Source organism: Salmo salar, chromosome 18 (genome assembly GCF_965601325.2).
Source record: "Salmo salar chromosome 18, fSalSal1, whole genome shotgun sequence".
Classification (NCBI taxonomy): domain Eukaryota; kingdom Metazoa; phylum Chordata; class Actinopteri; order Salmoniformes; family Salmonidae; genus Salmo; species Salmo salar.
The window spans coordinates 20,833,673-20,857,649 of NC_138308.1; the positions used below are offsets into that span (position 1 = coordinate 20,833,673).

At 42.7% G+C, this 23,977-nt stretch overlaps 1 protein-coding gene across 2 annotated transcripts; it reads left to right on the plus strand.

The window, feature by feature from the left end:
* Positions 1-366: 366 nt before the first annotated feature.
* col17a1b (collagen, type XVII, alpha 1b) lies at positions 367-23,953 on the plus strand. 2 transcript variants are annotated; one of them, XM_014154655.3, is made up of 55 exons: positions 367-523; positions 2,685-2,752; positions 3,310-3,360; positions 3,567-3,683; positions 3,796-4,110; positions 4,259-4,306; positions 4,460-4,501; positions 4,631-4,681; positions 4,918-5,064; positions 5,292-5,486; positions 5,834-5,920; positions 6,147-6,215; positions 6,333-6,491; positions 6,573-6,668; positions 7,087-7,131; positions 7,228-7,383; positions 10,566-10,862; positions 11,010-11,060; positions 11,239-11,265; positions 11,365-11,391; positions 11,527-11,589; positions 11,752-11,856; positions 11,967-12,029; positions 14,262-14,297; positions 14,458-14,511; positions 14,619-14,654; positions 15,977-16,012; positions 16,149-16,211; positions 16,307-16,342; positions 16,437-16,508; positions 16,662-16,688; positions 16,805-16,840; positions 16,928-16,963; positions 17,067-17,147; positions 17,345-17,380; positions 17,493-17,612; positions 17,869-17,991; positions 18,131-18,193; positions 18,332-18,391; positions 18,546-18,572; positions 18,727-18,789; positions 19,210-19,287; positions 19,424-19,471; positions 19,659-19,787; positions 19,912-20,043; positions 20,122-20,241; positions 20,482-20,613; positions 20,738-20,842; positions 20,954-21,121; positions 21,214-21,369; positions 21,455-21,691; positions 21,865-22,029; positions 22,191-22,271; positions 22,368-22,448; positions 22,547-23,953. In XM_014154655.3, the coding sequence occupies exons 2-55, from the start codon at positions 2,695-2,697 to the stop codon at positions 22,594-22,596; spliced, it is 4,956 nt and encodes a 1,651-aa protein (XP_014010130.1). In that variant the 5' UTR covers positions 367-523; positions 2,685-2,694; the 3' UTR covers positions 22,597-23,953. The 2 variants fall into 2 exon arrangements, with proteins under 2 accessions (XP_014010130.1, XP_045556809.1); XM_045700853.2 differs by having other exon boundaries at positions 4,463-4,501.
* The last annotated feature ends 24 nt before the right edge of the window (positions 23,954-23,977 follow it).

Here is a 23,977-nt window from a genome sequence, read left to right on the forward strand (position 1 = left end):
TGTGTGTGCGTGTGCGTTCGTGTGTGCGAAATGTATATATAAGTTTGAAAAATTTCATAAAGTAATATAGGTAGAATGTCAGTCTAAAGAAGAGAAAAACTATCCAAAAGCAGATGCTTGGTTTGCTTTTTAACAGTAAAAGGCTCTAGAATATCTAGACACTACTCAACCTCCTATCTTCGAGTATGCACATGTTTTGAGTGTGATTGAAAAGTTAATTGGTCATTCCCGAGGGCACTGTTTCTTTCAAGCCGTGCTGGGTAGCCTACCTGTTACCTGCCAAGCAACGGTGATGGGTGTGGTTGGATTGGGACAAAAGCCCAATGCCCTGTTATGACTTGCCTGAGAAAGTTGAGAGAAAATAAAAAAAGAGGCAGGTATAAGGACAAACCACTTCACTACCCTGCAACAGTAACATCAACAACATTCACTACCTGACGGATATCAGTTGGACTATTTTAGTGGATTTTATTTATCTTCTTCAGAAGTTGACTGAAGATTCTCCTATTGACACGCACTAAAGGTATGCCACGGGTCCACTTGATGATGATCAATATTTTTGTTGTTTGACTGTTTGATGAACTTGCAGGTTTTAAAAGCACATATTGCACTGATAATTCAGAAATACTTTTTGGGAGAAAAATGTTGATTTAGCTGTTGTTTGTTGCTGTAAATTACTGTAAGGTAGGTGGTAGGCTAGTTAGTTCCCCAAGACACAAAGACAGCAGGTTAATTATTGTTGTGTGGCTTTAGGCATCACTAACTTTAAATACCTTGGCATTAGGACACCTATAATTTTAGAGATTGGTGTATCACTTTCTTCTGTAGGACTATTTTGTCTGTTGTCTTGTTCCTTGGTTGAGACACTATGTAAAGGTACATGTCCACTTCATGATGATCAATGTTTTTGTTGTTTGACCGCACTTGCAGGTTTTCTAAATTCTGGGTTTGCTGTATTTTCATTGTTCCAAATACATTTATGAGAGGCATAGGACCTTTTCTTTTGAAGAAATTGAAGAGCTGAAAAATTGTGACAGACTCGCTTAAACAAATACTTCTTCTTTTTTTTGGTTTGTTTTTTTACATAGGCTAAGCCTTTTTATCTCACGGGCATAGGCTAATAATAAGCAGTCATACAGAATGAATGTTATTGCTTTAACAGTCTAACAGGGATGTAGCTATGTAATTCAATGACCAAAAACCTGTTCTGAGATGTGCAGTTTGTGCAGTGTTTATGTCCTATTTTAGAGTGATAGCAGATATTCTAGTCCCTGTTTAAGCACGTTCAGTTTTGACCATGGAAATTGGAGTTGAGCGTGCGGACACAGAAACTGAAGCTACGTGTACAGTAGCCTAACCTAATGAAATATAAATTATATTAAATCACAGTAGGTCTATAGATTGGGGTCTGAAACTGATTTTCAAAACGGCCAAAGTCTCCAACGCATTCTATAGATGTGGGTGTGGTATAGAGACGAGCCACAGTAAGAAAGGATGATCCTTTGTTCAGACGAGCCACAGTTAGAAAGGATGATCCTTTGTGTCCTCAGAACAGTACAATGCACCAGGGTTTTTTGTTCTTTGGTTACCATGGGATCTTCAAAGAAGACTGCAAAGTTATTTTACCCCAGGCCTCAAGCCCATTCAAAAGCTGCTTGCTCAGGCGTACATAATCTCCTTTGGGAATTGAGGGCTTTTCCTGGGGTAGGCTAAGTAGTTATGCTATTCAATTTCATGCACTGACTGTAAATGTGTAAATGCCTCTAGCACACATGTGTAAATGCCTCTAGCAAAAAATAAATAAATAGTAGAAACTCAAAAAGCTTAATGAATCTGCTTGTAAATCACCAAACTAGGCTACTCCCTACAATAATTATGGATGATCTCTGTGTAACATGTAATGCCTGCACGAGAATTCCTATCTGAAAATCCAGGTCCTCTACAATGTAGTGACCTTAACCCAACACCTACTGTAGCAACCACGTCAAGAGGTTTGGCTCTCTTGGTGTAACGGCTAAGGGTTGAGAGTCGCTGGACCCGGGTTTGAGGCCCAGTCAGGAATACCCCTGATTTCGCTTTAATGCCTTATGATTTGTCGGGGTAGGCCTGTGAACCGTTTGTGTGATTATAATTGATATTGTAAGAATGATAATGCTGTGCTGTGCATGTTAACTAAACCAAGAGGAAACTTTAAACAGGCCAATTTTCAGTATCTACTGTAAAATGATTAGTTGCAGTTGCTAGCTGATAACTCTTTGAAAAGCAAAACAAATGTTATCAGTCTGTGTTTAATCTGCACTTAATACTCAAGTAAACTATCAATGATTTTGTTATTTGAGATCAATTGAGATTATCTAGTTTGTAATGAGCTGTATCTATAAGTGCTTTCATGAAAGGAGTGACTGCGGGAGGTGATTTTCAGCCCCTCAGGAATATAAAAATGAAATGAATGAGTACAGTACATGTTCAGACATATATTTGGCTTGTGTGCTGCATTTCTGAGAGTTTTACTGGTTTAAGAAATTAAGCTGTTTATTCTTATTGTTAACCTTTAATTTTAGCAAAAAAACAACAATGGTAACAACAAAAAATTCTAGACCACACAACTAAAAGCTTTTTAGTTCAGTTAATACGCTAATGCTATTGACATACTATTTTCCCTAAATGTGGTCTTACTTCACCAGATAACATGGGATGGATGATTTAACAACAAGAAAGAGAAACCACTCAGGAGGAAGCTCCGGGGGAAAGGGTGAGAATTGCCTTACAGTTCTAATGTAGACCTTGTTGAGATATTTATTATTACGTCTATTGTATAGTAGAGATCTATGATAGTCACCAACTGCTAGTCATGTGATTGACTGTGTTTCCAGTTGCATATTCATTTCCATTCCTGTCTGATTAAACCCTTCTAATTCCACCTTCAATACACAGATGTGAAATGTCTGGATGAAAGCAATTATCTCCAGTCAGCCTATTAGTGGGCTGGGTGAAGTCATCATCACTATGTTCCTTGCAGCTATTTGGTAGATCCTGAACACAGAGGGGGTTGTTGCTAGGAGAAGGGTGTAGGCCAGGGAGGAATAGTGGAATGTTTTTGTTTGAATTGATTGAATTGGACAGTCGATATTGTAGATACAGGGTGCCACCCAGTGGCTTCTTAAAATTATTGCAAATCCTCTGCTGAATCCCAAATCGACCCTTTTCAAGTGTCTGTTTGTGACTGTAAAATGTGATAATCACACGCAGATATAGGATCATATAAATTGAATACACATTTGTATGTGATTTTCTTCTCTTTGTCTCCAGTTGTGACAGAAACTACAACCTCGACAAGTAGATTGGTATCTTTACCTCCAAGTAAGTTTTCTGTACTCTTCAATTCCCCTCAAAACTGTTAAATTGTTTGATTAAAGGTATTGGTAATGCAGATTTTGTAATAGTTTGATTATCATTTCACACTACGTTTTTGTGAAAATTCTGAGAGTTGGACTGCTCTAACACATTGAAAGAACTGTTGAAGATGTGGCCAATATGAATTTGCCATGTATCTCTTTATCTACCAGAAGGTGGCAGTGGATCAAAAAGTAGTACCCACAGGACTATGTCCAGCAATGCTGGAGGCCTGTGGTTGGAAAAGAACATTTTAACCCAGAACAGCAGTGGAACTAACTTTTCCTCATGTGAGAATAGATCTTTTAAAATGTTAATTTGTAAATTTTTTATTTGGAACATGGACATTAGGCTATGACTGAAAATACTTAGGGGGATTAACCCATGCTCTCTGCCCTCCAGCTTCTGTGGGTGTCAATGCCGGAGGATCCAGCTCCTCATCAGGGTTCTACATGGGGGACTACTCTGAGGGTGGTGGAGATGGTGGAGGGGGAGGTGGTGGAGGTGGGGGAGGTGGAGGAGGCGGCGGAGGTGTTGGCAGTGGAGGTGGGGGTGGCTCAGGCTATGGAGGAGTGTATGGAGGAAGCCCTGGGTCAAAGGTAAAGAGCAGCTCGTCAGGGGGCTCCAGGAGGGCCCAGAGCTCTACCTCGCCTGGGGGTCTCTCCCCTGGCTTCCTGGAAAGGAAGAGTATGGCCAGTCGCTCAGGAGGCTACGATGGTAAGGGAGGGTCCAGCCGATCACACTGTTGATTGTGTTTGTGTGTTTGTGTGTGTGTGTGTGCGTGCGTGCGTGCGTGCGTGTATGTGCAGCTTCTAAATGTGTGTCAGTGTAAATGACTAAACTGTCTTGACCTGTTTTCATTCAGGAAGCTCAAGTGGCAACTCCTCCCCCGAGTTTACACGGAAAGACTATGGTAACTGTTTTATATCAATACATTTTAGAATGATGTATAAGAGTATTTATTGTAGCTACATTGTGACTATAGAGATCATACTGACATTTCAACAAAATCCAATTTACCGGTAGGGAAAATCTACATAATATCAATATGTGTATTTCTTTTCAGCAGGGTCAGGTGCCACTAGAATAGGGAGGAGCCAGAGCAGAGGTATACCAATACTTCTATTTATTTCTGCTTACCGGTACTCACCTCTATTCCTCCCTTACCCTGTCATACTGATAATGACAAGGTGACTATAAAACACCAGTAACAATAATAATGTGTTTGATATTCCAGAGAGTGAAATCAGAGCTAGACTGCAGAGTGCCTCTCCCAGTGCTGGCAGATGTGAGTTGATATGTCTTCAGGGAAATGGCTTCTAGGCACAATTCATCAAATATATGTCATGCTGTTGTTTTTGAGATATTGTGTGGCAATGAATAGCAGCATGGGGAGTTTTATTTTTATCTGACAGAGCTATTTGGACACCATTTTAGTTGATTCATTTTGATCTGGTGGATCAGTTGTGATGGGAGGTTACCATTTCAGTAATAGCAGTACTGACTCAGTTGACTTCCACACAGGGACTGAGCTGGATGATGTGAAGAGGCTGGTGAAGGGAGGACGCTCCAACAGTGTCAGCCCCACCCGCTCCTCTACCTCCTCCACCCTGCCTGTCCCCAGGAAGGCCACCGTCGAGGCCAAGATCATCACTCAGGCCTCCCAGTCAGGTAGGCAACGCAGTTCACACACAGACCAGATACACACACCTGCAGCATGCTAAACCAGAACACACACCTGCAGGATCAAGAGTCAGATGGTTAGATTATATTTCTTCATGGTTTACCATACATTTATGGCTGGAGATGGTTTTTGCTGTTGCTTTCCCCCTACCTCTTCCTATTGGGACATATAAAAAGCCTCAATTTACAGACTATTTCTTCCCTGGTCCCTCTAGTCTCTGGGCAGTATGAGACCACTACCCTGGACTCTGGCCTACCTTCTTCCTACTCCTGGACTAGCTCCACGCTGCCCATCTCCTCTGCCACTGGCAACAGCAGCAGCCCGTACGGTTACCATAGCAACACAAACAACATGTCTCCAGGCTTGGGGTCCTCCCTGCTCAACACCACCTCACCCTCCTCCTTGTCAGGTGAGACAACCAATGAGAGCACTGAGCAGCACTCTGGATGATGGACTGGGAAAGTTAGGGCAACCAAATTTGGATCCAATTCAATTATATACAATAAGACACTGCCTTCAGAACAGCGCCCCCACTTAGCTATATTGGGTGCTACATACTGTATGTTTTTCATGATTCTTATTGGTTTGTCTGAACTCAGTAAATTGTTTTTGGTGTATATCTTCACCTCACAGTTAAGCAAGAGCTCTTCTAGTGCATTCTCTCATGTTTCAGAAAATGTAAAGCAAATGTTCTGTTTCGACATAAAGCCTCACAGCTTTGAGTATAATTCTGTGTGTTGTCTGTGACTGCTGCAGTGTATGGATTCCAGAATAACTTGGCGCCCATGTCCAGTAGTGTCCTCACCACCAGTGGAGTTAACGCACATTCAGGCACTTTGACAGGTATGATAGTAGAACCTCCTCATCCTATAGAGAGTAGACATTTTAACAGACTTAGACACTCATGTAATTAACACTGTGTGTGTGTGTGTGTGTGTGTGTGTGTGTGTGTGTGTGTGTGTGTGTGTGTGTGTGTGTGTGTGTGTGTGTGTGTGTGTGTGTGTGTGTGTGTGTGTGTGTGTGTGTATGTGTGTGTGTGTGTGTGTGTGTGTGGGGGGGGGGCCGGCAGGATATGGAGTGCAGAAGAACATATCGAATGGTGGTGGTCTCGTCAGCACAGGAGTGTCAACCTCTGCAAGTAAGTCTAGAGTTTAGAGGATTGCTGAACTTAATGTATAGATTTCGTGATACTGAATTAGAGAACCATGTTTATGGCAAATTATGTTTTTAAAGGACTATTTGTGTTTCTCAATAGTGTCCGCTTTGAGGTCTCACACTGATGACGCATACAGGAAAGACTTAAAGTACCTTGTGCTGCAGAAGGAGAATGTTCCAGTCAAGAGAGATACTGAGGTGCTCACCCTGACTAAAGACAGTGGAAAACACTTCACTAGCAGTGTTCGCAGTGTTGGGGGTAAGACAGCTCCTTCAATATCGGAATATTCACTGCTTTTTAATGTTGATGTGATATTAACTTATGTGTATGTTATCACAGGTTCACTGTCTGGTGATTCTCTAAAGAAGGAGAAGATGGTGTCCAGCTATAGTGAGACTGCACCAGTCCTTCTGAAGTCTGAGTCCAATTCATACTGTAAGCACCATGTTCATATGCGCACACACACACACACACACACACACACACACACACACACACACACACACACACACACACACACACACACACACACACACACACACACACACACACACACACACACACACACACACATGCACGCACCTGAAAACCTAACCCTAAACCTAACCCAAGCTCCTAACCCTAATCCTAAAACTAACTCTAGCTCTTAACCTTCAACTTAATTCTAACCCTAACACGAATTCTAACCTTAACCCTAAACCCCCTAGAAATGTAAAAACGTCCCCAGTTGGTCAAATTGTTTCTTTACTATTCTTGTAGGAACTTCTGGTCCCCACAAGTATAGCTAGTTAAAAACGTCCACACACACACAGTGCAGAGAATGCTGCTGATACATCACCATTTTATCCCTTAGATGGATCACCCCTAGTGTCAACAAAAGACAAAGCAACATATGCAGGTATTTGTGATTTAAATATATCAGTAGTTGGCCATTTGTATCTCGCACTTCATCCATAACCCATCCATCATATTCTCTGTTCCCGCTCCCTGTCAGAGATCCAAAAAGAGGGGGACTACTACAGTAGCGGAGGACGAGGTGGGGGCTGTTGTGGGTGTGCGGACTCCTGCTGTTCCTGGTGGAAGTGGCTGCTAGGACTGCTCCTGCTCTCCCTGCTGCTCCTGGGCCTGCTCTTCGGACTCATTGCCCTGGGTCAGTCATGCTTAGGGACAAGAGTTTCTGACCTTATGACCTACATATGTAGGATCCTAATTTGACCAGTATGGTCATAGTAAAATAATCCTGCAGCAACAGAATTTGAACGTTTGATTAGGCTATTAGCTGAACAAAAGTAGGCTACATTAAAAGTGCAATACTGTTACAGTTTTTTTCAATTGGTAACAAGCATTGGTCAATACCGAAGCCACTTTTTCAAAACAATTCTGACTCAGAAAGCATACATTGTGACTCTTAACACACTGACCTAAAAAACACTAACAGGGAGCATTACATAAATGATAAACTTTTGTCTTTGAAGTTTGAATGATTTGTCACATAAATCAGTATTTGATTATGGAATAAAAATAGCATCTTTCACTTTATTGACTGTACTTAAGTATATGTAACAATAATTAATCAGAAATGCAGCAATTTGTTTCAATAGCCTATATTTTTCTATATCTTTACACATAGTAATTTACTTGTGAAAAATAAAAAGTTGATACAAAAAAATTATTCCTGAAATTCCAGGGCTGCAATAATAATTACAAACAAAAACAACATGTGTAGTATAATCACTCATGCTGTACAGTACTGTGAGGGTTCTAGTTCTCATCAACATGTATAGTATAATCACTCATACTGTACAGTACTGTGAGGGTTCTAGTTCTCATCAACATGTATAGTATAATCACTCATACTGTACAGTACTGTGAGGGTTGTAGTTCTCATCAACATGTGTAGTATAATCACTCATACTGTACAGTACTGTGAGGGTTCTAGTTCTCATCAACATGTATAGTATAATCACTCATACTGAACAGTACTGTGAGGGTTCTAGTTCTCATCAACATGTATAGTATAACACTCATACTGTACAGTACTGTGAGGGTTCTAGTTCTCATCAACATGTATAGTATAATCACTCATACTGTACAGTACTGTGAGGGTTCTAGTTCTCATCAACATGTCTATAATCACTCATACTGTACAGTACTGTGAGGGTTCTAGTTCTCATCAACATGTATAGTATAATCACTCATACTGTACAGTACTGTGAGGGTTCTAGTTCTCATCAACATGTCTATAATCACTCATACTGTACAGTACTGTGAGGGTTCTAGTTCTCCCTCTCTCCTGCATTTGGTCACAAGTTCTCATCAACATCACATCTTATGTCTTCTCTGGCGATGCATCATGGAAAGTATCATTCTGGAATGTAAAATCCAACCCTGGCAGTCTTCAGGAGAAGTGTCTCCACACCCCACATTCATGGCATCCAGTAAGGACATCTGGTCATGTGGATATTGGTCATAAACCTTCCACCTCCAAGCAGAGAAAAGCTCTATGGGGTTTAGGAAGGGGGAGTATGGAGGCAGGAATACTGACATCCTGGGATGTGCAGCAAACCAGTCTGTGACTACAGCAGAGTGGTGGAATGCCATATTATCCCACACAACAACGAAGGTTGGGGAGTTTCTGGCCCCGCTCTCCTTCGCTGGGCACAAGTCGATTATGCAGGTCATCCAGAAAATAAATTAGCCTCTGTATCGTAGGGGCCAATGAGTGGTTTGTGTAAAAGCAAACCATCATTGGACAGTGCTGCACACATTGTGATGTTAGTGCCTCTCTGGCCTGGGACATCTGCGGTTTCTCTCTGTGCAGTCACATTTCTTCCCCTGTGGTGTGTTTTTGCCAGGTTGAATCCAGCTTCATCCACAAAGATTAATGTATATGCAGTTTGCCTAGCTTCCGTCTCCATTACTCTCTAAAATACAGTAAATCCACAGTTTCACAGTACTTGACATTATGAATAGCTGTGTATGTACCCTGTTTGGTTATTGAACCAACATCTTACCTGGATATATTGATAGTTCTTTCACACGTTCACCGTTTCTCTCAACGGGTACAGTGAACAACTGCTTCATTCTTATTTTATGTTTCTCTAGGACTCTGGCAATTGTCGTTGTGCTGACCATATTCACATTCCCAAAAATGATCTAGTCTGCCAGCACTCTGTCCTGAATTTCCCGTCGTTTTATTGCATTGTTGCCAATTACCATTAACAATGGAAATTTCCTGCCCATCTGAGAATATTCTGCCTCTCCCTCCTGTGGGAGGCAACCTTTGGATCTTACGGAAAAACACAAAACAATCAATATATTTCTAAATGTAAGTACATGTAAAAATGTGAACATACTGTATTGTACTGTAATATGTAGTTCAACTATCATTGAAGGATGCACATCTCACCTGTTGTTTTTGCTGGAAAATTCATACTCTTGATGCAACTGTTGAACACTGCAGATTTGGTTGCATCCTTAAACCGGCCTCTCTCGAAGAGAGACCATGGTTTACAACATGGTCAATAATTGTGGCCCTTATCTCATCAGAGACCACCGCTCTTGGTCTTCCTCTCCTTTGTCCTCCACGTATTCTCCCTCTCCCTGCCACTCTTCTTTCCCCACCAACCTGTCTTCCTTGATCCATGTTTCCAAACTAAATTATTCCGAACCCGTCCTCTTCTGTCTGTTTGGTAACGAGACTAAAAACAGGACACTTGGGTAGGCTTTCAGCTAAAATTGCAATCAGCTGTGTTTGGAATGATTAACTATTCTGCTGTGATTTTCTATATGTTTATATGTTTACTGCAGAACTGCGCGGCATTTGCCATCATTCTGTTTTGAATGTGTTTTTAACAGTTTTGGAAACAGTGTGTTATCATTTGAAAATGTGCTGCGAATATATAGTTTTGCAGGTGGTGGTGTATGAATGAGAAAAGAGTTCATGGATTTTGGAGAATGTGGTCATTGAATGAATTTTGTGTGAAAGCAATGAAAAATGATTCACAGTTTGGTCCACATACACTTCTTTTTCGCTGACTGTGCGAAGAGTTTTGACAATGTGACTTCAGTTTTGACCAATGCATATTAGCAATTGAAAAAACCTGTAATAAAACCGTGTGTTTGTGCGGGTTTTCAGTGAATTTATGTAAATCACGAAGCTCTCTGCAACAAAAGAGTGATTAAATTAAGATCCTACATCTGTATAATTAAGATGTAACTAGGACCAATGCACACAATATAGTCAAAACATGTAGGTACCGAACATAGTGAACTTGTATACAATCATCTTTACCTCTAGAAACATTTCTCACACTCTGTGTCCCTCCACAGCGGAGGACGTGAGGAATCTGAAGTCTCGAGTGGCAGCTCTGGAGTCCACTTCCACCGCTGCTCACACCAGCCGCCTGTCAGCCTCCAATAACGACATCCACAACCTCCAGTCTGGCACCTACATGGACCCTGGGGGCGCGGCCCGCTCCGACAACACCCTGAACCTGGATACCAGCCTGGGCATGGGGATGGGCACTGGCACGGGCACTGGCATCGCCGGGCACACGGACAATGCTGCCCTCCAGAGGACTATCCAGCAACTACTGAGAGCTGAGATGCAGTCTCAGTCATTCAGAGGTATTGTACACACATGAACATGACTAGAACTCGAACATAAGAAATACATTCACCATTTATGGTATATGTACATTAAATATTTACTGAATTCACTGAGCATTCATTTTTTTCTCCTATTTGTGCTTATTTTGTTATTTTGTTTCACAGCCCTTCTTCCCTCTTCAATGAAAGGGGACAGAGGAGAGGCGGGAACTAAAGGTAAGATCTCTTGTGAAAATATTGTCAGTATGTGTATTTTGCGAGTACAAACAATGGAGACAATTGTGTAATCCAAGGATATTCAAAGAATTATGTCTCTACACCGATACTTTAAGGAGTTATTCTGTCTCAATGCTCTTTCTGCTTTGTTTCATGCATTCTGTTTACTTTGCTTCAGGCGATGCAGGGAATCATGGAACTAAAGGTTTGTTTTTTTAAGACTTATATAAAGAAATGTATTTATTGTACTTTAATTTGAAGTTTGCTGTCACCAAGTGTGTAAACTTTATTTTCTTTGTTTCAGGTGACAATGGTTTCCCAGGACTGCCAGGTAAGGACAATGGGTATGATGTGGAAGTTACCATTATGCTGGTTCAGTACTAGTTTAATTGACAGTACAGTATGACTTTTAAGAATAACTTGGTACTTATGTCACTCATTTTTGACCTCTCACCTTTGACTTCAGGTCTTCCAGGTACCATTGGTCACCCAGGACACGAAGGACCCAAAGGACAAAAAGGAAGTCAAGGTACAATAACGTTAACACTTTTTAAAAATTATTACTTGTGTTGATTCATTTTGTAACCAGCTTTTATCAATAAGCTAATATGGACCCATTTAAACAAGTGGGTTACAAGTCAAACTATGTGTATGCTTATACATGTGCATGTGTGTGTGCATGTGTGTGTAGGTGACCATGGAGCTGAGGGGCCACAAGGGCTCAGGGGCCGAGAGGGGCCTGGAGGGCCCAGAGGGGAGCCAGGACCCTCAGGGTTTGGAGAGAAGGGGGATAAAGGTAGGCTGTGAATTTAGATTTTCCTAATTTATATAGACTGCATACTCACATGGTCCACTTTCCAGGTACAAAATTGTTACATGATCATCAATTTGGGTTTGTTCTCACAGGTTCTCCTGGTGAATCAGGATCTCTTGGTCCTGCTGGTCCAGTCGGCCCGGCTGGGCCCAAAGGTAGGGCTATGAGTGGGACTGTGTGTCTCAGAGAGGATCATAAACACAGTAGCGCTTCACTCTAGACCAGGGGTATCAAACTCATTTCATGGAGGACCAACAGTAGGGTCTGTGAGTTTTTGCTTTTTCCTTTCATTTAAGACCTAGACAACTAGGTGATGGGAGTTCTTTACGAATTAGTGACCTTAATTCATCAATCAAGTACAAGGGAGGAGCAAAAACCCACAGATACTCGGCCCTACGTGAAATGAGTTTGACAGATATGCTCTACACTGTAAAAAAAAGATTGATTCAACGTATAATTGTAAGGCAACCAGCTGCAATAGGATTGCGAGTTGGCTTAACATCTGGGCATATAGCTGAACCAACATACATTCTCAAGTTGAATTTTATGTTCACTCAACTTAGAATTTTAGGATGAGTGAACATACAATTCAACTTGAGAATTTATTCAAACTTATTTGCATATTTCCCAGTGCAAAATATATGACAATACATTACATACACTGACTATACAAAACATTAAGAACACCCGCTCTTTCCATGACATAGATGACCAGGTGAATCCAGGTGAAAGCTATGATCCCTTATTGATGTCACTTGTTAAAACCACTTCGATCAGTGTAGATGAAGGGGAGGGGACAGGTTAAAGAAGGATTTTACAGCCTTGAGACAATTAAAACATGGAATGTGTATGTGTGCCATTCAGAGGGTGAATGGGCAAGAGACTAAATGCAAGGGGCTTTGAACGGAGTATGGTAGCAGTTGTCAGACGCACCTGTTTGTGTCAACTACAACACTGCTGGGTTTTTCACGCTCAACAGTTTCCCGTGTGTATCAAGAATGGTCCACCACCCAAAGGACATCCAGCCAACTTAACACAACTGTGGAAAGCATTTGAGTCAACATGGGCCAGTATCCCTGTGGAACGCTTTCGACACCTTGTAGAGTCCATGCTCCGACAAATGGAGGCTGTTCTGAGGGCAAACGGTGGGGTCGGGGGGTGCAACTTAATATTAGGAAGGCGTTCCTAATGTTTGGTATATTAAGTGTATATCATAAGGTCTTTTTTTGAGATCCTATCCACTGGGCACACACTGGTTGAATCAACGTTGTTTCCACATCATTTCAATGAAATTACGTTGAACCAACGTGGAATAGACGTTGAATTGACCCACCTAACACAGTGGTTCGAAACTCTTTTACAGTCCACATCAAACCCGAAAGTCACATTATGCTGGCTTACAAAGTGATGGGTTATTCCTATTGGAATCCAGCCAGCGTGAGGATATCCAACATATGGAACTTTTAATCACCCTCAACCTGCATTCAGAAGATTAATATAAACTGCAACTACTAACAGATTGGATTAGTTTAGACAAATGTATGTATTTATGTTTGTGTAGCATAAGATAAGATTAATCAACCAATCAATGTACATGCAAAAACACAGGTATTGAAACAAGCAATTCTGAAAACCAACCTGCAATAGAGTATGCTGGGAAATATGATAATGATGGGCGTGTTTTTTTGTGGTTTTGAGCAAAAATGAATTAGTAATTCCTGTAATTTGTTCAAATTCAGCTCACGTCGATCAGTTTGTTGATTAAACAAACTTTAACATATTAGCTCAAATTCTTGTCCTTTTGATGTCCACTCAACTCACATAATAACGCTGATTAAGCCATTGGTCAAGAATGTTTTTTTTTACAGCGTTGCCTTCCAAAGGCAAACATGAATTTGTCATTTTAATAAGCTTTTTCATATTCAGCTCACTTTGAGCAGAGTTTGTTGAGTAAACAAACTTAAACACATTAGCTTGATTCTTGTCCTTTTGAAGCACAGGTTGTTGGTGGCACCTTAATTGGGGAGAACGGGCTGGTGGTAATGACTGGAGCAGAATTAGTGGAATGGTATCCAATACATCAAACACATGGTTTCCAGGTGTTTGATGCCATTCCATTTGCTCCGTTCCAGCCATTATTTTGAGCCGCTCTCCCCTCAGCAGCTTCCACTGTTTTGAAGTCCCCCTCAACTCACAGAATAACGCTGATTAAGCAATTGGTTAAGTTTTTTTTTTTTTTACAGTATACTACCAATGTCAAACTGAGGGTGGCCATACAACATTGTGCTTCTGAAGTGTATTTCAAAATGAAGGGTATTGCATACACTCTATCAGGTTTCAGTTGATGTCACTTCTGTCCTAATCTCCTTTCTAAATCTCTGTTCCAGGCTCGGGGGGTGTTCCGGGGACTCCTGGTACCCCTGGTCAGTCTCCTTCATTCATTTAGGGCTAAATCCTAACTTGAGATATAAACTCTGAGTAGCCTACATGAAAGTCTGAATTAAGTGTGCGTTGACCTTTGGGAATTATTCCACAGCACATTCAGTGAAAGGTTAAAACCTTGTTCTGTGTATATGCTTCTAGGCCAACCAGGATCTCAAGGCTTCCGTGGAGAATCAGGACTACCTGGCCCGAAGGGTACAGTATGTCCTTACATTATGTGGGGCTAATTGATCCAGTGATCATTGATTGAATTTATGAATACGAGTATTGAACTGTTCAATAATGCATTTTCTCTGCTACAGGGGAGAGGGGTCCTGCTGGATTTCAAGGAATCAAAGGTATGTCTTGGGAATTATGTGTTAATATAGAGACACAATCTATTGCGCTGTTTTACTTTTAGGCAGTGGAAAACATTGATCTATCCATGACCGCTAAGCAGTGTAGGCTAGTGGGAGGAGCTATAGGTGGACGGGCTCAATGTAATGGCTGGAATGAAATAAATTAAACCGTGTCAAATGCATCAATCAAAATTTCAATCAATCAAATGTATTTATTAAGCCCTCTTTACATCAGCCGATGTCACGAAGTGCTATACAGAAACCCAGCCTAAAACCCCAAACAGCAAGCAATGCTGATCATTCAGAGTTAGAGACAGCAGGTGCGGTAGAGAGAGAGTTGAAAACAGCAGAACCGGGACAAGGTAGCACAACCGGTGAACAGTCTAGGGTTCCAAGAAGAACAGTTGAAACTGGAGCAGCAGCACGACCAGGTGGACTGGGGACAGCAAGGAGTCATCAGGCCAGGTAGTCCTGAGGCATGGTCCTAGGGCTCAGGTCCTCAGAGAGAAGAGAAAGAGAAAGAGAGAGAAAGAGAGAGAGAATTAGAGGGAGCATACTTAAATTCACACAGGACACCGGATAAGACAGGAGAAATACTGCAGATATAACAGACTGACCCTAGCCCCCCGACACATAAACTATTGCAGCATAATTACTGGAGGCTGAGACAGGAGGGGCCGGGAGACACTGTGGCCCCGTCCGACTATACCCCCGGACAAGGCCAACCAGGCAGGATATAACCCAACCCACTTTTCCAAAGCACAGCCCCCACACCACTAGAGGGATATCTTCAACCACCAACTTACTACCCTGAGACAAGGCCGAGTATAGCCCATGAAGAGCTCCCCCACGGCACGAACCCGAGGGGGGCGCCAACCCGGACAGGAAGATCACGTCAGAGACTCAACCCACTCAAGTGACACACCCCTTCTAGGGACGGCATGGAAGAGCACCAGTAAGCCAGTGACTCAGCCCCCGTGATAGGGTTAGAGGCAGAGAATCCCAGCGGAGAGAGGGGAACTGGCCAGGCAGAGACAGCAAGTATCGTTCGTTGCTCCAGTGCCTTTTCGTTCATCTTCACACCCCTTGGACAGACTACACTCAATCATAGGACCTACTGAAGAGATGAGTCTTCAATAAAGACTTAAAGGTCATCAAACATATGGAAACCACATGTTTGACTCCATTCCATTCACTCCATTTCAGCCATTACAATGAGCCTGTCCTTGTATAGCTCCTCCCACCAGCCTCCACTGCCGCTAAGAGATATTTTCCATATGATATACAGTAGCTAAGTAGTAACCTTTATTTTTTTATAATAGGTGACCATGGTGAGAAAGGACCTCGTGGTGCCTCAGGTGCGTAGCTGGCTGATATAGATATACGAAAGGCACTTTCATCCCAAGCAACATACATATTCAGTATTTAAATGACCCATGATGCAGCATGTGGCATTGACAGTACTGTATTCCAATCAAATGTCTTTTCCCTCAGGTGACCCAGGACTATCAGGCTTGCCAGGACCAGCCGGAGAGAAAGGACCCAAAGGATCGGCAGGTGAGTGGCTGGCTGCACTTTGATTCTCTACCATTCTCCCCAAACTCATTCTAGAGCTTAACGTGGTTTAATACATTTATTTAATTCTCAAACAGGAACTCCTGGAATTGATGGCGACAAAGGCCAAAGAGGTAGAGTTAATAATATGTTCTATGTAAAAAGACAGGAAACAATACGTCAAGTGTTATGTACAATAGGCCTATATAATGATGATGTCATCCTCAGGTGATCACGGTCCTACTGGGTTACCAGGGATCAGAGGTCCATCTGGGCCTGCAGGGGACTCAGGCCTACCAGGTAAGCTACTGTGTCACGCTCAATATTCCCTGAACACCTCTCTTATTTACATTCCTGTTCATCCTGACTTGACTTTTCTACAGAAAATGATCACATTGTATACACTTGAAAGAGAAGATTGAAATGTATCTTAACTGATCTTTCTCCCTATAGGAACCCCTGGGCTTCAAGGGCCACCAGGTATGTTGTTGCAGTTGGGATTTAGTGTAATAACAGAATTATGACGACAAACTCAAGTGAAGTCTTTTCATCACTGTTGTCATCAGTTTTCCTCTAAAGTGTTCTTCCCACTGTAGGAATACCAGGGAACCCTGGACAACCAGGAGCCAAGGGTAAAGCAGCTGACTCCTATACGTTGTTTTTAGAAGATGGAGGGCTCTAAACTTTGATATTGTGATGACTGTGTAACTTTCTTTTAGGTGAGGCAGGAGAACCAGGAAGAATCATCAATGCAGGTAACCGGTTGACTATTGCATAACAGCGGTGATGCGTTTACAGTAGCTATACATCTGTATGACTGTCAGTGTGTACCTAAAACTGCTTGTGGTGATTCCTCAGGGGGATCCAGTTCTGTGGCCATCCCCGGCCCCCCAGGAAGCCCCGGACCACCCGGTCAAGCCGGACCCCCAGGGTTATCAGGTCAGACATAAACTTCCTGTTTAGCTTTGTAGCACTGTGGTTTGTTACCACTACAACATAACAAAGTTGTAATGGTGATACCATGTAGTTTCTACGGTACGTAGTTTAACTAGCTGTAAACCTATGTTGTTTTGGTCAATATGAATGACATGTATAACACAGCAGTGTTTTGTAATACAACTATTCAATCTCCTCAGGCCCCATTGGCCCTGCTGGTCTTCCTGGCCAGTCTGGTAAGTCAGATAACCTATGGATCTGTGGATAGCTAAAGTATTGGTCTTACACATGCTATCTATTTTCTGGCCAAGAGTCCTAGACATACTGTATGTATGCTTATTTCCCCAGGTCCTAAAGGTGAGAGAGGGCTGAAGGGTGAGATGGGTATTCAGGGACTCCAGGGACTCCAGGGAGAGGCAGGTATCTCAGTGAAAACCAGTGAAACCGTCAGCTCATCCAGAGCTGAGAGTGAGTACTCATTACAATGATGCTTATAACTTAATTAAAGGATAAGTTCATATTTTTTCAACCAAATCAACATTTTTGATGTAAATGGCATGTTATAGAAGACACTGTGGACTCGAGCAATGCGTATTGCCTTATTGCCCACGCATGCACACATGGAAAAGTATCGCTCAAGTCCAACACAGTGAAGCATAACGTTGCGGATAAAGCAGTCAGATGCTTGTGCAACCTCATGGTTCTTCTTGATTTTCTCATTCAGGACAGTTCAGTGCTGCTGCACAACCAGGTCCCCCTGGTCCCCCTGGACCCCCTGGAGCCCCTGGACGTGCAGGTGACTCAAGACCAGGACTCCCAGGACCAGCTGGTCCCCCAGGAGAGCCAGGTAAGCCTGTGAGAAGTGTGTCCATGTTAAGAATGAATATCAACAATACACAAGTTACTGATATATTTTTTTATTTGATTTTGCTAAACTTTGAGTCTTGATGTCATCGTATGATTTTCCTGGTGCTTCTGCCTCTCAGGATATGGCAGACCTGGTCCTAGAGGAGAGAAAGGAGAGTCAGGAAGCTTTGTACCCAATTCAGGTGCGTAACAACATGACTTACATCACCAAACTCAATAAAATCCCATAACGCAATCGAGTTAAAGAAGTGACCCAAGATTTCTGTAGAACTTTTTTTGGCTGCATTGTAATGCTGTGCTTGTCACTATAATTCTTTCAGGAACATTCTTCTCTGGACCCCCTGGACCTCCCGGGCCATCTGGGCCAAAAGGATCACCTGGTAGGCCTTTCAGACACCTTTCACCTGCCCTTCAGAGGCATTACAGATGCATAATGACAGTATACTCTTAACTGGCTCTGTTTATCATCCCAAACGTAATCTCCTAGTCCTATGCTATTCATCTAAAAGTATTTAAAAAACATTCTTACTTCAGGTACACCAGGACCAAGAGGATACCAAGGTACGTGGTCTGTCCCCCTACAATCTAAAACGCTACATTTGGTGGAAATCGTTCATATAACAGAATGAACTACTTATCTATATCCACATTGGTTGTTCCCATTGCAAACACTAATCCTCTGTCCTTCATCCCTGTGTCCCATGTTCCCTTGTAGGAGATTCAGGCCAGCCTGGTCTACCAGGGAGCCCAGGAAGACCAGGAGGAGGCTCTGAAAGAGGTGAGCTTATCTTGGTCCAACACAAGGCTAAGCCAACAGCGATTGAAAAAAAAACCATGACCAACTCAGATACAGAAGGTTATTGACCCAGTACTGAGAATTTATTGTGGCCCACCATAGTCAACCACTGGTCTAGTGGTTCTCAAACCTCTCCTCTGGGACGCACAGAGTAGCTCATCTCTAAATTAGCTCACCTAATTCACCTAGTCATGGGCTTGATGACAAGTGGACAAGTTGAATCGGGGGGGCAAGCTCTGGAATAGATCAAATACATGGAACGGGTGGGGGGCCCAGAGGAGAGGTTTGATAACCACTGCTATAGACCATAGTCAAAACATTGTTAACGGGCAGAAGTCTAAAAGTATGTACAGTAGAACAAAAGATTTCTGATTAATTGCTTTGCTCTTTTGTTCCACACAGCATCATCATACGGTGGAATACAGGGGCCACCTGGGCCCCCAGGGACTCCAGGGAATCCTGGACCAGAGGGACGGAAAGGTAAACTACCAACACTTGGGAATCTTAATTAGGAACAAAATACACTTAGCTTCTGAAGGTTGGGGTACCTGTAAAAGTAGCAGGTCTAGACTCAGTCTTTGAAATAACTAGTTGTCTTATTCTCCACATTTCCAAGGCGAACCTGGAATTCCCGGTTCTCCTGGTCTTCCTGGCTCTGCAAGAGGTAAACACTCATCTTATACCTGCTGTCAATATTCTACCCACAACATTAGACAAACTTAGATCATCAAGACATACTTAACAACAATTTATGAAGCAATGTGCTCAACTTTAAATAACTGACCATATCATGAATGCAGATACTTTCATTAAATAAAGACTATTGTATCTAATTATCTAATTTCTGACAGGCACTGTGGCGGCCAGCCCAGGGTTCCCAGGTCCTCCTGGTCCACCGGGTCCTCCCGGACACCCAGGCATTCCAGGCATAGCCTCCGCTCCTCCTGATCTGCGTCAGTATGTCAACGACTATCTCCAAAGTAAGAGTCTTCTTCTAAGGCGCATTGAACACTAAGTCATGAAGTAATAATTCCCACATGAAATATAGTGACAGAGCTGCCTTATACTCTATTTAGATTAACCTGTGCTGGTTGTCCTTTGCAGTTAATGCTAGGAGTATGTCCTCTGGTCTTCCTGGCCCCCGTGGCCTCCCTGGACCCCCAGGAGCCCCTGGATCCTCTGGATCCTCTAGTTCTGTAGAGGACATATCTTCTCGTGTCATCGCTTATCTGCAGCGTAAGTTCCTTTCCTGTCCAATTTTGTAGTTCTGTGGAAGAGTGGAAGCAGCCTAATGATTGTACTGTCTTGTCTCAGGTTCAGGATCAGGCTTCGGCGGTGGTGCTCAAGGTCCTCCAGGCCCCCCAGGACCTCCTGGGTCCTCTGGCTCTAGTTCTGGCTCAATGTCTGTCAACGACCTCATTGTCATGCTACAGAGTGAGTACTTACATGGTCATTCAGCAGACTCTTATCCATAGCAACTTACTGTTGATAGTTATGACTGAAAACACAATATATAATGTATACTATGTAATTTCTACTTTGTAACTACTGTGAAAAAAAGTGCCATGTATGTAATATGTGTCTAGAATGTACAAAAAGAAAAAACATATGGCTGTATGTTTCACAAAAAAATGTATAAATACTTACAGTTGATTGATTGACTGATTGGTTCAGGGGATGATGTACGGCGATACGTAATGGGCCCACCCGGACCTCCAGGCCCAGCAGGACCAGCAGCCAGAGGAGGCAGTACGGCAAACTACGACCCACAGGAAGTGGCTACCTACGTCTTCAGAATCATGAACGGTAAGTAGGGGCTACTGGAGCAAAACACACGCACAGGATGGGTAACATGAATGTCTTTGGGTTTCTTATGGGCCAGGCTTCAATCTCTCACCTTGTGGATGGTGTTTTTTTATTATTATTATAGAGCGCGGGATCGGTGGTGGGCAGCCTGGACCTCCGGGTGCAACCGGGCCTCCAGGGCTACCTGGCTCCTCCAACGGTGTTACTGACATCTCCGCACTCCTGCAAAGTAAGACCTCACCCTCTGGGGTTTACAGAGGTATCTTGTGTTTATGATCATCTAAGCACGTTTGATTTACTGCTTACTCTTTGTCTTCTTCCTACTCTCTCGCTTTCTAAGATTCACAATTCCGTGCGATGGTTGGGCGCTCTGCTGGAGCCCCTGGTCTTCCTGGTACACCAGGTATCCCGGGACCCCCAGGCCCCCCTGGTACCCCAGGAGGGTCATCTTACAGGAGCTCAGCCTCAGGGGGTTTAAGGATAGAGGACGTCCAGCATTACCTCCAAAGTGAGTCTGGTTCAGCAAAGAGGTTCTCCATCCTTCTGCGTTCAGTAGACAAAGACCATGAAGGTTTGACATCCGTCTCTGTCTCATCTCAGGTTCTGGGTACAGTGGTCCTCCAGGCCCACCCGGCCCCCCAGGACCTCAGGGGCCCCCAGGGAACTCTCACGGAGTAGTCTCCTATGGAGATAGTAGAAACATCGGAAATTACCAGCGAGAAAGCATCCGCACAGAACTCCAGGCGTACCTCAGCAGTGTGTTGACCTCTTCCCTACGCATTGGAATAGACATTAACCTGACACTCTACATCACATTAACTATTGTTGTGTTATTTCCTAGGTGACAGTATACGGGACTCCTTCATTGGCCCACCAGGTCCTCCTGGGTCTCAGGGTCCCCGTGGTCACAAAGGAGACCCTGGAGAACCTGGTGGGGTTCAGACTAACCGTCAGAGTTATGCCCAGAGTGACCCACGTTACTCTTCTGACCTTGAGCGGCGCCAGAGTGACATTGGGAGGTTGACAGAGCCACTAGACTACTCCAACGTTGCCTTGAGAGTGACAGACTACATCAAGAGTGAGTGAATGACTAGCAATAGTGTGTCTCTGTAACTGTGTGCTTCTACAGTATAAGTGCTGAGACTTGACTGGGTTTGAGGCTTTGATTGACTTTGCACTGTGGCTTAGACGGTGCTGACCTTTTAGGTAGAAACAGACAGTATATAAACAGTCTATCCTCTGCTCCTCCAGACCAGGGCTTACTGCAGGACTTCCTGTCTGAGAGTCACCAGCGAGGAGGCTCCTGGGAGACCCAAGGCCTCCCAGGACCCCCTGGGCCTCCTGGACCTCCCGGGTATAGCCGTGTCATTGGGGCTTACGGCAACGTGACTGCTGACCTCATGGACTTCTTTAGAAGTAAGATTTGGGGCAAATTCTCAGTTTTTTCTAAATACTAAACTAGTCCACAGTTGTGAATTGAATTGTGGTACCCAGAAGTATTGCTAAGCAAATGTTTGCTGAAAAGCTTTGTAGCCTTGCCTCCTGTCCTCTGACATGGCGTGTACTCTCTGCTCTAGCCCACGGCACCATTGTTGGCCCCCCAGGGAATACTGGACCGAAAGGAGACAGGGGGTACCTCGGACCCAAAGGAGACAGAGGTACGGTAGTCATACTACAGGGTCATACTGTTGAATTACATTTCCAGCAGGGATTGACACTAGGACATAACAGGAGTATGGTATTTCTATCTGCAGGCGAGATGGGTCGCCCAGGCCCTCCAGGACTGCAGGGGCTACATGGTCAAGATGGATACAGGGGAGAGAAGGGAGAGAAAGGTAAACATCTCACTTTGTTTGCACCATTTGGGATTTTTTGTGAAACAAAATCACATGCAGCTCAGCAACTGTTTTTCATTCCCTTGTTTTCTTTCCAGGTGCAGGTGAAGTTAGGGTTGGTCGTCGGCGTCGGAGCATCGGTGTTTAAGGTGTTTTAAGCTTAACCAAATCTATCAGATAAAGCTTTGTTTCTATTCAGCTCTTCTGCCCTGTGCATAGTCAAAATCATACATTACGTTAGAATATGCCTGCTTGCCTATTAAATTACAGTTTCTTTTTTGAGTGTGAATACAATGGATGATATGGAAATGTTTTAATGGCAGTAAAGCAGAGGTCTCCGACAGGTACTGTAGATCGCGAGCTAACAGTAGCTCGCAGCCCACCTATGAGTAGGTCGCCAAGTAATTCTGAAAGTACGTAGATTTTTTTTATGTGTTCCATTGCAAACTGTCATAAACATAAAGCTCCTGGCAACCATCCAATCAAAGCCACATTGACATTATCCCACCCCTGGTTAGCCACTATTGGCTTAAAAAGCTAAATATAACACAATATCTAGAAATTAATTTCAAGCAATATTGCACTTCTGTCTGTATGGTTCACAAATGTGTCTATCACTCTGTATGTAACTTGTTAGCGATGCTAGTAATGATAACCGTCTTGTGGGTACACAGAGACTTTCCCCAAAAACCTTCTGCCTACCTGACAGAAATATATAATGATTATTTGTATCATTACTCTGCTATGACGTGCTGCAGAAGTAGGCCTAAAATAGACATTGATAGACTCACACATTCCTCTCTTTCTAAATGCGCAATTAAAGGGGAATTACACTCAAAAATAAAAATGTATGTTTTTTTTTCCAGACCTCAAAATTGGTCGTCTGATGTGATTTAAGCATTGACATGTACATGTACAATTTTTGTTATTTTTCTATGAATAATTGTAATATTAAGAGTAAAAAACATAATACAACAATAGAGTAATTTTATGGGGCCCCTTAGAGTTGTTTATTAACCATTATTTTACAAGAAAACACATAATGCACAACAAGGACCCGGGGAAGAGAGGTGAAGAGAAGAATGTGCCTATTTGAAAGTAAAAAATAGTTTTGAAGTACGGTAGCTCTCATGATAGAAAAGGTTGGAGACCACTGCACTAAAGAATGTGTTTAACAGTCTGAAGTAGAGTGATACATTGGCTGCTGGTCATGGTTGTGGTTGCACTCTTTGATATTCTAGTTAGTATGTGGGTGTATCGTGTTTACCTTTCTTAATAAAGCTCTAGTTGTTTTTCTCAAGGGAACTCATGGGAAAATGTACTTTTCAAAAAGAAAGTGGTAGTTATGGATCTTAGCTTTATTGATAACATTAAAGTATTTTTCACCCAAAACTTTTAAGTGTTACTTGGGCACTTTTGAACCACTCAAAACAACAATTGTCATTTATTCTTTATTTTCATCAAAACTTCAGAAAACTTAATTTTCAATAAATGTTTATTCCTTATCAAGCCATTTATTGAAAATTATT

Excerpts from the sequence above, each read along its gene's own strand:
- col17a1b (XM_014154655.3), top strand. The coding sequence starts at position 2,695 with ATGGATGATTTAACAACAAGAAAGAGAAACCACTCAGGAGGAAGCTCC. Across the intron at positions 7,384-10,565 it reads CTTCGGACTCATTGCCCTGG|CGGAGGACGTGAGGAATCTG; the intron begins GTCAGTCATGCT and ends GTCCCTCCACAG. Across the intron at positions 11,590-11,751 it reads AGGACAAAAAGGAAGTCAAG|GTGACCATGGAGCTGAGGGG; the intron begins GTACAATAACGT and ends ATGTGTGTGTAG.